Genomic DNA, 11,951 nt, shown 5'->3' on the forward strand with positions numbered 1-11,951 from the left:
GAGCCACCGTGGCACACCTGCAGCTCGTTAGGGCTTCTGCCTTCTTCAGGTGGTGTTCTGCTTCAGCTCATTGCCAGATTGTTCCCTGCACTTCGCCTACTTCCTGTCCCTGTATGCCTTCTGTGTTACCTTATCGTGTGTTTAGCTCTCTGGCCTCGCTACCTACCTACCTACCTACCTGTACTGTGAGTATTCTTACGTCCTGCCTGGCTTCCCTCCAGCAGCAACTCATTAGTATTTATGCTAAAGTTACCTGCCTGCTTGGTTTTCAGCAGCGCCTTTAGTTATAATGTTGTTTTCCCAGCTACCGCTTTTTCTAATAGCGTTTTTGTACTTTTTACGTGGCCTTTCCCGTTATTTTTGTGTTGGACTCCTTGCCTTTTTGCTCTTTAATCTCGGTTTCACAGTAGACTTTTTAAATGTTTGGTTGCATTATGTGTCATACCTTGTTATGAATGTTTACCTTTTTAACACTCCGTTATATTCATTTGTCTTGGTGTATCGTGTTCCAGTACGGAGGCGTTATGTTTGTTGTGTGTTAAATCTGAATGTTTATTCACAAAATTAGACAAAAGTCTGACTGTGATTTCAAAGTCTGAGTATATTAAAAAAAATGACGTCAGAACATATTTGAGGATGTGAGTATGATTTTTTTTTTTTCTGAATCAAAGGATTGTACTGTATAGAGTCAGAGTCAATATACTGTCACATGGAAAAATGAAATATACATGATAGAAATGTACGGTATTGTTTAGATTATAGTTCCTCAATGAAAACCTGGTCCTCTCATCCTTTAGCTGCCACTGAGCACCACCCTCACCTTCCCATTCTTCTTAAACACCTTCACCCTTCGCCTCCTCACCAGCCGACTCCCCTTCTTTGGGACTGCCCCCGGCCCCGTGTTTTGGCTTGTCGCCTCTCCTGTCAGGCTCTGACGTGCCAAAGCCAGACCATCCCCGTCACCCGCCTCGCGGTAGCCATGACGACGGAGGAATGGTTCTAGGGTTGCTAGGCGATGGGAGAGTTCTGTGATACGCCGATGCAGCATGGAGACTTCTCTGAACAGGTCGTTGATTGTCTCTGATAGAGGGCGCACCCTACAGGAGGTACACAGTACACTTGAAATGTGTTCCATCCCAGTCAAAAAAATATACATGCTACATAGCTACTACAGTCTGGACTAGCTAGCAGTCAACCACCAGGCCACTGAATAATTCCATCATTGATGCCACGTCAGCTGTATGAAACACTACACTACCAAAGGGCTTCAAATACTTAATATCGTCATTGTTTAATAATGTAATAACAATGTAATACAGTACAGCAGAACTTCCAAGTTGAACCAGTCGGAACGCAACCTCACACGGAACATCCACAAATCTCATGAGACTTGCATATTTTTATATTTTTAAAACATATATATTTTTATTTTGTTAAACGTTTATCCATATATACATATATATAAAAAAAAAAAAAATCTTAAGACCAGTTGAAAAATTGCTAGAATGTACATTTTGCACATTTGGATCTTAATTGGAACTTGTAATTTAAACAAACAACCTATTTGTTTGTTTTTGTTTTATTTGGAAGTCAACCAACATCACAGAATGTTTTATTGTGTGTTTGACTTTGGAGGTTCCACTGTACCTATCCACATATTAATAATAATAATAATAATACTGTTTCTACAACGTGACTTCCTTTAGTGACTTCAAAATCATTAACATTCTTTATCTGACATGGACAAATATCCTCTGATAGCTGGAAGAAAAATCAATGGAAGACATTGAGTGTATACTAGTGTGACCTTTGACCTCAACCATCTTATGTTGAACAACATTCAAAAGCAATAGGGTTCTTGATTGTGTTAACAAGCACAAAGCAGGAAAGAATTCTATTGAGCGTCTCACTCAGTACAGTGTAGTGTGATTGTGTGACGTTTAAGCGCTTTCAATTACCTGGAGTAGTCAGGGAGCACTGTGTTAGGTTGTGAATGCAGCAAAGTCTTGATTTCCTTGAAAATTTGTTTCCCCCACGAATCCAGAATTTTAGTCAAGCTTCGTACTGACGACACGTCGACTCTGTCAGCTGACTCACGGAAAAACAGATACGCACCTTTTTAAGATAAAGATCTCTAAATTCACTCTTGTGTGTTTTACCTCCGTCTCTGTAGTTCCAGTGCCCATAGTAATCCAGTTCGTTGTCTGTACCACCCAGATGGGCCGCTGTTGCCATGGCGGCCACCATCAGCAGCCAGTGAGGATTCATGACCAGCAGACATGCTTAGTGGGATGCAAGCAAAAGAGGAAAAAATCAACAACAATCTAAGTATTTAGTAAACAATACAGAATATATATTTCTTCGAGTGACCAAGGGTCAAGGTTAATTTACTGAATGGCAGAGAGTACCAGGCATCCATTAAAGGTAAGGCACTTATTAACCACAAAACATTTGCATCCCAAATACCAATATAAATACATAATATAATGTGCCATTTTACTGTAATGGTAATGCTGTTTTCATGCATAACGAGATTAAATTGAAGTACATCACGTTTGTTTACACTTGCATAATTCAACATGTACGAAAAGAAATAGGAAGAAGCAAAGCTCATTTCATCCTACCCCTTCTCCGTGTCTCAGCATTGACTGCGCACTACCTTTTTTCATTTGTTCATTTCCATTGTGATTGTTTTCATGAGCTCCTGTTTTTTCTCCCCTGAATAGAACGCACCAGTGTCATGTGCAAATGATAAACTTTGTCTTCTGCGGCTTGACAGTTGTCATTTACTGTATATACTATACCTCTCTGACCGAGTCAATCAATAGTGAACATTATCAGGGCGACACCAATGTAAAGGCAAACCTTTTCATGCAGCTATCAGATTGTGCGTGCATACCTAATGAAATGTCCCTCAAAGTATTTATTTAACAAATGCTATACTGTACTGCAATTCAACACAAGGTCAGCCTGTTATTGTTATTATTCCATCACTGCAGGTCTAAGTAGAAGGTAAGTGCATGCATCCACATAACAGGAGTGTGTTAATCACAGTGGATCATAGTAATCCTGTGACTCATTGTTTAGGTATGATAGAAGCGTTAGAGGCATATGAAGGTGGAGAGGGAAAATCAGCTGTAAACAATGATGTGATACTGCTTGTTCCACATCTGGTAAAAAACATGTCCCCTCACAATCAAACCTTGAACCAGCCTTCCTTAAATACACCACTACATGTTGTTCTATATGCACTACACATTTGCAGCAAATTACTACTGCTCTAGTATTGATAAATCAGGACATACTCACAAAATGAGACTGGACCAAGTGCCTCTGCCTTCTTTTTCCTCTTTTTTGCACCAATGTCTTCTGTGAGCAGGTCCTATTATGCTTGGAAAAAGTATTCTGGGGAGGCGTCGCCCAACTTTCACACCCTCTCTCTGCGTGTGCAGGCCATCCTCCTCTTATTCACTGACCTCACCTACTCGTATGGACGAATTAGGGACCTTTTTCATGTGGGTAAACATCAAAACAGACGCACCGATTTTAAAAGAATATTTGAATTTCTGCTGTTTAACACTTTTGTTCCAATTAGATTAATATAAATAATATACTTCCTATTTATTAGACAGCAACAGCCACCCAGTGAATTGTTAACAATCGATATTTGTAATACTTTGATTCAAAATGTACACATACAAATACTACTGGAAATTAGTTTTTTAGATAAGATAAGATAAAGAAGTTTTTTTTATCTTTTTTTTTTTAATTAGATTTATAACTAAAATATCCGCATAATACCGTTTTTGAATTGTACTTAATAGTTTATCTCTCTAAGCTTGTAAAGCATGAGCATGTGATGAAATTTCCGATTAATATTATTTATTTAAAAAACTTACTTTTGTGATAGTTTCAATTGAATTACATAATATTTAATGCAATCTTTTTGTCACTCTCCTTTCCTATAGTTACTAAATAGGTGTAGCCTATTGATTCGGTTCTGATTACTGGTATGCACCAAAAAGCACTAATAAGCTACAGATGAAGATGATCAACAAGACTATTACAGGTTTCCGCATACCCCAGTTTTTATATGCTTTGGTTTTCATCTGAAATTTTCACCAAAAATTTGCCTCTGGTTTTTGTACAATACTGCACTTAACAAACTAGTCTTTTTGCCCTGTACTGTATTGAGTGCCCAAACAAAGCGTCCTACGTGTTGCTGACTCATTTTTTTGAGTGCCACTGCTTAATAACCTGCCATGGGGCCAAACAAAGTTGCGAGTACCAGCAATTTGATAAAGAAGTTGAGAAACACTTTCAAATTCAATCTCACCAGGATATACAGAAAGTCCACAATAACCTTTATCCATTCGTCATTTATCCATCCATCCATTTTCTATACCGCTTTTTCCTCATTAGGGTCGCGGGGGCATGCTGGAGCCTATCCCAGCTGACTTCGGGCGACAGGCGGGGTACACCCTGGACTGGTCGCCAGCCAATCACAGGGCACATATAGACAAACAACCATTCACACTCACATTCATACCTATGGACAATTTAGAGTCGCCAATTAACCTCACCTGCATGTTTTTGGAATGTGGGAGGAAGCCGGAGTACCCGGAGAAAACCCACGCGCACACGGGGAGAACATGCAAACTCCACACAGAAATGCTCAGGGGAGAATCGAACCCAGGTCTTCCCGATCTCCAAGCTGTTACTGTGTTGGCCAACGTGCTAACCACTAGACCACCGTGCGGCCCTCGTCATTTATAATAACTTCATATTGTTTTCTGCATGTAAACCATGCCGTGGCGGAAGAAGATGTGACCCTCAGTGGAGGCCTTGGCACACTTAGCATGTGCCTACAATTGTCTAATGGGCCAGCTGGCTCTGATTTTGTGTGTTCTATAAAAATACACTAACTGGAAAGCAGTTTGGACACATAAAACTGAAAGAGCAAGGCTGTCTGTGCAGAGCAAGAGAATCTGGACTACATATTGAACATTTGTGAATCTTTGTGAAACTGGTAAAAAAAAAAAATCTGTGTCAGTTTGAATATTTTGACGGAAATAAATTCCAGAGTATAGGCCGCACTGGTGTATAAGCCGCACCCACTAAATTTAGAGGAAAACCGGATTTGTTTATATATACATAAGCCGCATTGGTATATTGTGACACGCACGAGTCCGTGAGGTTGTTTGACAGGAGACGATCATGAGCTACGAAAAAAACTCACGACAAGCTTGTCAACCCATTGGAAATGGCAGGAGGTCATTACTCAATATAACATTCTGACTCACTGTGTCATTTTACAAAGAACGCTAAACTCATCACACAGCCACTTAACACTGAAAAGGTAGCTGGGAAATGTACAATACGAGTACCAATACAAGTTTAAAATGGGGGAAAAAACTCAACTATTTTAACATTTTCCCATAATGAATTTCATCTGAGCAAAGCATTTCATTGGAGGACAAGCAGCATAGAAAATGGTTGTATGGATGGATGGAGCTGCAATGCTGCCTCTGCCCACCAGAGGTAGCCAGAGGAGCCCACAGGGTGGCTGACATCATTGCAGCAACCCAGCAGGCACCAATGAATGCTTTGTTTGGATGCAATACATTATGGGGAAAAAAAAAAAAATTTAAACTCATATTGGTACTTGTATTGTATATTTCCCAGGTACCTTTTGAGTGTTAAGTTGCTGTGTGATGAGTTTAGTGTTTGTAAGATGACACCGAGGGAACACTGTAGTTCTGAAGGAGATGTCACAAGATTAGAATTTAGCCATTAATTAGCTGCACCGCTGTATAAGCCGAAGGGTTCAAAGTTTAAGAAAAAAGTGGCGGCTTATACACCGGAAATTACCGTAAGGCTTTTGTTGTTCAACCTGAAGTTTATTTAGGTTTGTTTGCGTAGGTCAGGACATGTAGTTGCTCAGATATTCATATCTTTTTTGGCACACCATGTATGCATTGTTTGAAATTAAAACAAATTAAATGGAAGACCAGTCAAAGCAAACTGAAAAAATATGACATCTTATTTCAACGTTCCTGTTCTACCCTCATGTTGTTAACAGTGAGGAATGAATGTGTGACGTAAAAGTGAATGAGATATTTGTGTTTGACTGGCATCCAGATGTTATTGCAGTGTTTTTCTGTACGACTTTGTCTGAGGGTGAGATCACACTTGGCCCCCAACACACAAGTCCACAGAGTGGGAAACAATCAAGAGGGCAGGCCACCAAAAGGAGGAAAGTGTCAAAGGAGGAAGGGCCAAATGGGGTAAATTGACTTCCATGTCAAAGAAAATGATTGCAGTAACGGAATATCGCTTCTTTCTGCAGCTGGCTTGCATTAGCGATAGGCCATTTGTCAGCCTCGTGGAATTCCTCACACACATTCACATTGCCTGCTTGCTCTTTTCCTTTTTCACCACGTGTCTCCTCTCTGCAACACATACAACACATAGTGCTCATTTTCCACAAGTACGAAAAGGTTCAATTGCTCTGATGTCAAAACAGTGTTTCTCATAAGAAATGATGTAAAGTGAACTCATCCAATCCAGGGTCAGATTGTCTCTGTCATAAAATCTTTATCAGCAATGTTTAAAGTAACATTTTAATGTTTTTAAGAGTCATACATGTGTAAAGAGAATTTAACCATAGAATAATCAAACTAAAGGAAAGTAAAAGTACTTGCCATACTACTTAAAGCCTTTAAATAGGCTTGCAGATAGAAGTGGAGAGGGAACAGGAAGTCGTTTGCAGAGCCATACTGCCATCTATTGGCGCTTTATTGCTGAAATTAATATCTTGTGATATTTAATTATTTGTATACAGCAATCCCTCGCCACTTTGTTGTTCAAATTGTGCGTCTTTTTGTGGCAGTTTTTAAAAAAATATATTAATGAATCATGCTGTTTTGTGGTTGAAGACGGCCTATTATTAGTTTTTAAAAATGCATATTTATCCATCCATCCATCCATTTTCTATACCGCTTCTCCTCTTGAGGGTCACGGGGGTATGCTGGAGCCTATCCCAGCTGACTTCGGGCGACAGGCAGGGTACACCCTGGACTGGTCGCCAGCCAATCGCAGAAAGTGCATATTTAAGCAAATGTTATATATTTTTTGCATAAATTAAGCAGTTTAAAAGTTTAAAATGGCTAAATTAACTAAAAAATGTATTTATTATATATATTTATTTATATTATATTCCTAAAATATATCTTATGTGTGGGTCATTCTCCTGAAGGGGGTACCAAAAGTGTGACATAGCAAGCAAAAATGTAAGTTATTTTGTAACGAATTTGTATATTAAAATAAAGTATCACTTGTTCGATTTCACTTTATGAAGAAAAACTTAAAATATCACATTTTTGAATATTTTATGGCAGCGGGGCACTGTTTACTAAAAGATTGGAGAAATTACAACGTAATTGTTGTTTTTTTCTCTTATATCATATCCATGGTGTGAGTGGGTAAATTATAAGACCTCTTTTCTTGGTTCCATTAATTATTTTAAGTTATTTTCGCCACTGTAAAAATACAGCCAAAAGAATTCGCTGGCAAGATATGTTTAGAAAAAAAATTAGCTGAATCCTCAAGAACAGGGATCGGGAACCTTTTTGGCTAAGAGAGCCATGAAAGTCACATTTTTAATTTATATATAATATATAATAATATTTTTCACCACTGAATACAACTAAATGCGTACATTTTTAGAGACCAACAATTTTAGAATATAACAAGTCTCTGCATTTATTCTTTTTAATAATGTTGCTATACTGAAGCTAATCAATAATAAATTAAAATACTTACCATGAATGCAACTTCTGGTGCTCCATGATTTTGCTGATGGCTTTGTAGTCTGGTTGATACGTGGTGAGGTTAAGCCTCACGTCCTTCACTTGTGTTTCCGCCACTTGATTTGCCATCATGATGGTACGATCGTGAACAGTCCTTGCTGACAGAAGCATGTCTTTTATTCATTTGATTATCTTGTCTTTATCTGAAAAGTCATCAAACGTTTATTAATCATGAATGTTTTTGGCATATTTGCCATCTGTGGATGGCTTTCTGTTCCTCACTACAGCTAAACAACCAGCAAAGCAGGACGACGACCAGTCAGCTTGTCGGCTCCATGCACGGAGTTAGCTCTCGGCATGACAAATCTTGTCACGTTTTAATCTCGCGACACCCCTATTTTCAGCATTGTAACTTTTTTCTTGTTACATTTTATTATTTATCTTTTAAGTGTGGCCCCAATCATTCTTTGTTATGTTATATTTTTTATTAATTTATTTACATGCCAGGGGCCAATGATAAATGGGCTGTGGGTCGAAAATGGCCCTTGGGCCACACTTCGGAAATACAGTACACTAGGTCCCCAACTTACAAACACAATTTTATTTTATTTTGCCTTGTAGTCGCTCCATCAGTATTTATACTGCTACTGCACATGCTTGACCAGTAGAGGGCACTGTGACACTGCTAATGGGACCAACAGAGGCAGTTAGAGCTAATGAGACCAACAGAGGAAGAGTTAGATGCTGGGGAGATAAAGCTAAATGGAAAGCAAAATTATACAACCCGGATAGAGCGTGTGATTAAAGTTTATGAAGAGTTGATAGGCCTGCTTAATTCTACACCACCCACAGAACACTACCTCTTTTAGAAGAGTCTAACGACGACCACCATTTGTCCTTTTTTTCAATAACTCCTCCTCCAACTCCTCCACAACAATGTATGCTCGACCACTCCTCTTCAAAGGTAAATAACATTTATCATTACGTATTATTATATCATTTTTATTATTGTTTTTTCATTAATCATCCTTGTTTAATATTACTACTGCATCCAAACTCATATTTACATACATACACATATACTGTATATGTATACACGTACATGTAGTATCTATATCATTGGTAATATTACCTTTTTACCGACTTAAGAACAATTCGACATAAGAACGGTCGTCTGGAACCAATTGTGTTCGTAAGTTGGGGACCTAGTGTATCTACCTGAAGGAATAATTCACTGTACTTTCCTCCCTCAGTGTAATACAGTATTCCCATGAATCATGAAGGCTCTGTCTCATTCCTATCCACGGTAAGTCCTCATTGGGCAGACTAACACTTGAGGAAGTGTATTTACCAGAAACAGGAAGTCCCAGTTTGTACTGTAGGTGCCTTTCGGGAAGAGACTCATTTGAGGACTGTCAACACCCTTCAAAAACATGCCGTCCATGAAACAATATTGCCTTCTTGCTGCTCGGTTGAGTTGGATTTTCAAAATGCTCCTTCCTTTTTGCGTTGGAACTGAATCTCCAAGTAAGACATCCAAAAACATACAACACGTATGATCTGATATACTTGTACTGTATGTGTGTCTTATTTGTTATGTTCCCACAGGATTCGTACTTCGCAACACTGCCTTTGTGGCCTTCACGGGCGAAGATCTCCACGTTCATTTTGATCTCCGGGTTCCACTAAACCAAAGTAAAGACGACATGACATGCTTTGACCCTTTTCACAGGCCAATTTTTAATCGGCTCATCCCTCCGACTATTGGTCATTCTGAGACGATCAGGGAGGTCCTGCAGCTGCATAAACTGCAGACTTCAGGAGAATATCATTGCCAGTATAAGATGGCCAGAGCTTACTGGTTTGTCCGTCTGCGAGGTGAGTATGAAAAGGAGAGAATGTGAACGGACATAGAGGAATTCTATTTGTGGTTGTGAATCAGCTAAAGTAGCCTCATTTGGCTTCATGATAGGGGCAAATATTCTGACTCTTAAATCTGCATATCATTACAGTGTGTAGGTGTACCTAATGTTGTGACATTTAAAGATATTCATTTCGTGCAAACTACCCTTTCGAGGCTTCACGGATCATTTTACAAGATGGCAAACTTTGAACCCTTTTACCTTAACAAATGGAGTGACATTTTCCTGGAAACAGCACTGCATTCAGTGGCAGACTTTTTTTACAGCAATTTTTGGCATTATACATCCAGGTACTGCAAACAGACACTAATTCCTGACACTATTTTTGCTCTAGTTATTGTTTTTCACATTGCACTTTGTTGAGAAATGAAGCAAGAAACAAAGGAATAGGTACGAATTCTGTAAGTGACAACAGAGGAATTTCTTCAGACTGCTGTATGTCACCAGCTCAAGGCATTTTTTTCAACCAACACCACTACCAGCTGGCATATGTTTTTGGTTAGTGATTTATTTTTTTTTCACAATTAAAAGTTAAACTGCATAAAAATTGGAGTAAATTGTCGTTCTGCCAGATTAAGATGATTGCTCACTCACAGTTGTCTGATATTCGCATAGATTTGCGTGTTGTACCACATCCACACACACAAAAGCATTCTCAGAAAGGCGATTAACAATTTGCTGTTATTATGATAGGCTATACATTCAATGATAGCTAATTTTAGTTGCTAAACTTATACAGTTTGCTATAATTAGCAGCCAAGAAACATAGCTAATGTGCATGGTACGTCGAGCACATGTGATGCTTACAGTACTAATATGATCTATGTGGCCCACAATGACCATCTTGCTTCAAACAGGAGTGTGCCTACAGCTACAAAGATAATCATGCTTAGTTTGACTGACACCATCAGATATCAGGTATTAATTTAACAATATGTCGCGTGTTGTAGTTTAGTGGTTGAGTCATGCATTGGTAGGTAAAGGCAAGTTTATCTTCATGTAGTACTTACAGTATAACCATATGTTATTGACACGACACTCTTCTCTAACTTGGTAGCTCTAATTCCTAAATATACAACAATTGTGCACACCAGATTGAAAGAAAAGCAAAATGTCACTTGATCGTCACAGGATTTGGTCTGATTAGTGTTTTCTTTTTTGCAGATGAAGGCTACAGGGATGTGGTCAGAGTGGATTACACAGACTTCATAATAGTGGGCTTCTTCAGTGGAGTGTTGCTGGTGTTCAGTGTGGTCGGCTCTGTGTATGTCTTCAGAGGAACTTGGGTAAGATGCTCACCTGCAATCTGGTTATTCAACATCATGGGACTTCAGTTGACCAGTGTTTGGCAGGCTGATATTTTTTTTTCCAACAAAACCGAATCCAGGGTCCAAACTTATGGAAAGTCACACATACTAGTAGTCAACTAGTTACAATATAAAAAAGTACCAGAGGACTTGTTTTCGTTATTTCTCTATGTTATCATTTAATTCTTTGCATAGAAGAAGCAAATCCCCGAGTGTGGCAATCCGAGCAAAGAACGAAAGCAGAAGAAAGAAAGAACACAGGCAAAGAGGCCTGAGGATGACGACATGGGTGTAATAATAACTTCTTCCACATCTCTCTATGCTGTAAGTCCTTACCACCATTGGTTTAGGCACATTTATGTCATCCTGTTTGTTCATTTCCTTTCTCAAAGTCAGTCACAAGAATCATTGTTTCAGAGTCTGGAGCCACGACCTCTGTCTGTTTATGATGTGCTCGACCACTCAGCTGTAAACATCGATTCCCACGAAAGGAAACCCGCACTCAAGTCAAAATCAGGCCAGAAACCGGTTGGTGTTGTCGCTTTATTGCATACTCGTGCATGTGTGACGAGATGAACTGTTAGTTATCTTTCTTCTGTTGTATTCACAGGTGGCACAAAGCCCACAAGCACAGGACGAAGGCGTGTTTGAGTCTGTCTACGAAAATTTCTGAATCATTAAGTAACATGGTTCCAACCTGACTGTCATTGTAACCCATAAAATAAATTCACAATGTACATTGCAATTTTGAATAGCTAAAGATGGAAAAATACACTAATATGCTGCAGAACTACAGTATCTGGCTACAGAATTGTGAATGACTGTACAATGCAGGCAAAATTACAATATACTATATAGAAATATGTCCCTGTCACTTTTCAATAAATATAATAAAGTAAAGAGTGCATTGT

General features: G+C 38.9%; 2 protein-coding genes across 4 annotated transcripts; one reads left to right on the forward strand and one right to left on the reverse strand.

Moving 5' to 3' along the window:
- Positions 1-624: 624 nt before the first annotated feature.
- Positions 625-3,631, reverse strand: si:ch211-243a20.3 (uncharacterized protein LOC100151507 homolog). 2 transcript variants are annotated; one of them, XM_054779560.1, is made up of 4 exons: positions 3,310-3,631; positions 2,160-2,282; positions 1,959-2,088; positions 625-1,097 (listed from the first exon to the last, which is right to left on the reverse strand). In XM_054779560.1, the coding sequence occupies exons 2-4, from the start codon at positions 2,266-2,268 to the stop codon at positions 794-796; spliced, it is 543 nt and encodes a 180-aa protein (XP_054635535.1). In that variant the 5' UTR covers positions 2,269-2,282; positions 3,310-3,631; the 3' UTR covers positions 625-793. The 2 variants fall into 2 exon arrangements, with proteins under 2 accessions (XP_054635535.1, XP_054635536.1); XM_054779561.1 differs by lacking the exon at positions 3,310-3,631 and having other exon boundaries at positions 2,160-3,000.
- A 5,468-nt stretch (positions 3,632-9,099) lies between these two features.
- si:ch211-243a20.4 (uncharacterized) lies at positions 9,100-11,947 on the forward strand. 2 transcript variants are annotated; one of them, XM_054779898.1, is made up of 6 exons: positions 9,100-9,338; positions 9,420-9,689; positions 10,898-11,019; positions 11,239-11,364; positions 11,458-11,568; positions 11,651-11,798. In XM_054779898.1, the coding sequence occupies exons 1-6, from the start codon at positions 9,245-9,247 to the stop codon at positions 11,711-11,713; spliced, it is 786 nt and encodes a 261-aa protein (XP_054635873.1). In that variant the 5' UTR covers positions 9,100-9,244; the 3' UTR covers positions 11,714-11,798. The 2 variants fall into 2 exon arrangements, with proteins under 2 accessions (XP_054635873.1, XP_054635872.1); XM_054779897.1 differs by having other exon boundaries at positions 9,105-9,338; positions 11,236-11,364; positions 11,651-11,947.
- Positions 11,948-11,951: the final 4 nt, after the last annotated feature.

This window comes from Dunckerocampus dactyliophorus, chromosome 6, assembly GCF_027744805.1.
Source record: "Dunckerocampus dactyliophorus isolate RoL2022-P2 chromosome 6, RoL_Ddac_1.1, whole genome shotgun sequence".
Taxonomy (NCBI): Eukaryota; Metazoa; Chordata; class Actinopteri; order Syngnathiformes; family Syngnathidae; genus Dunckerocampus; species Dunckerocampus dactyliophorus.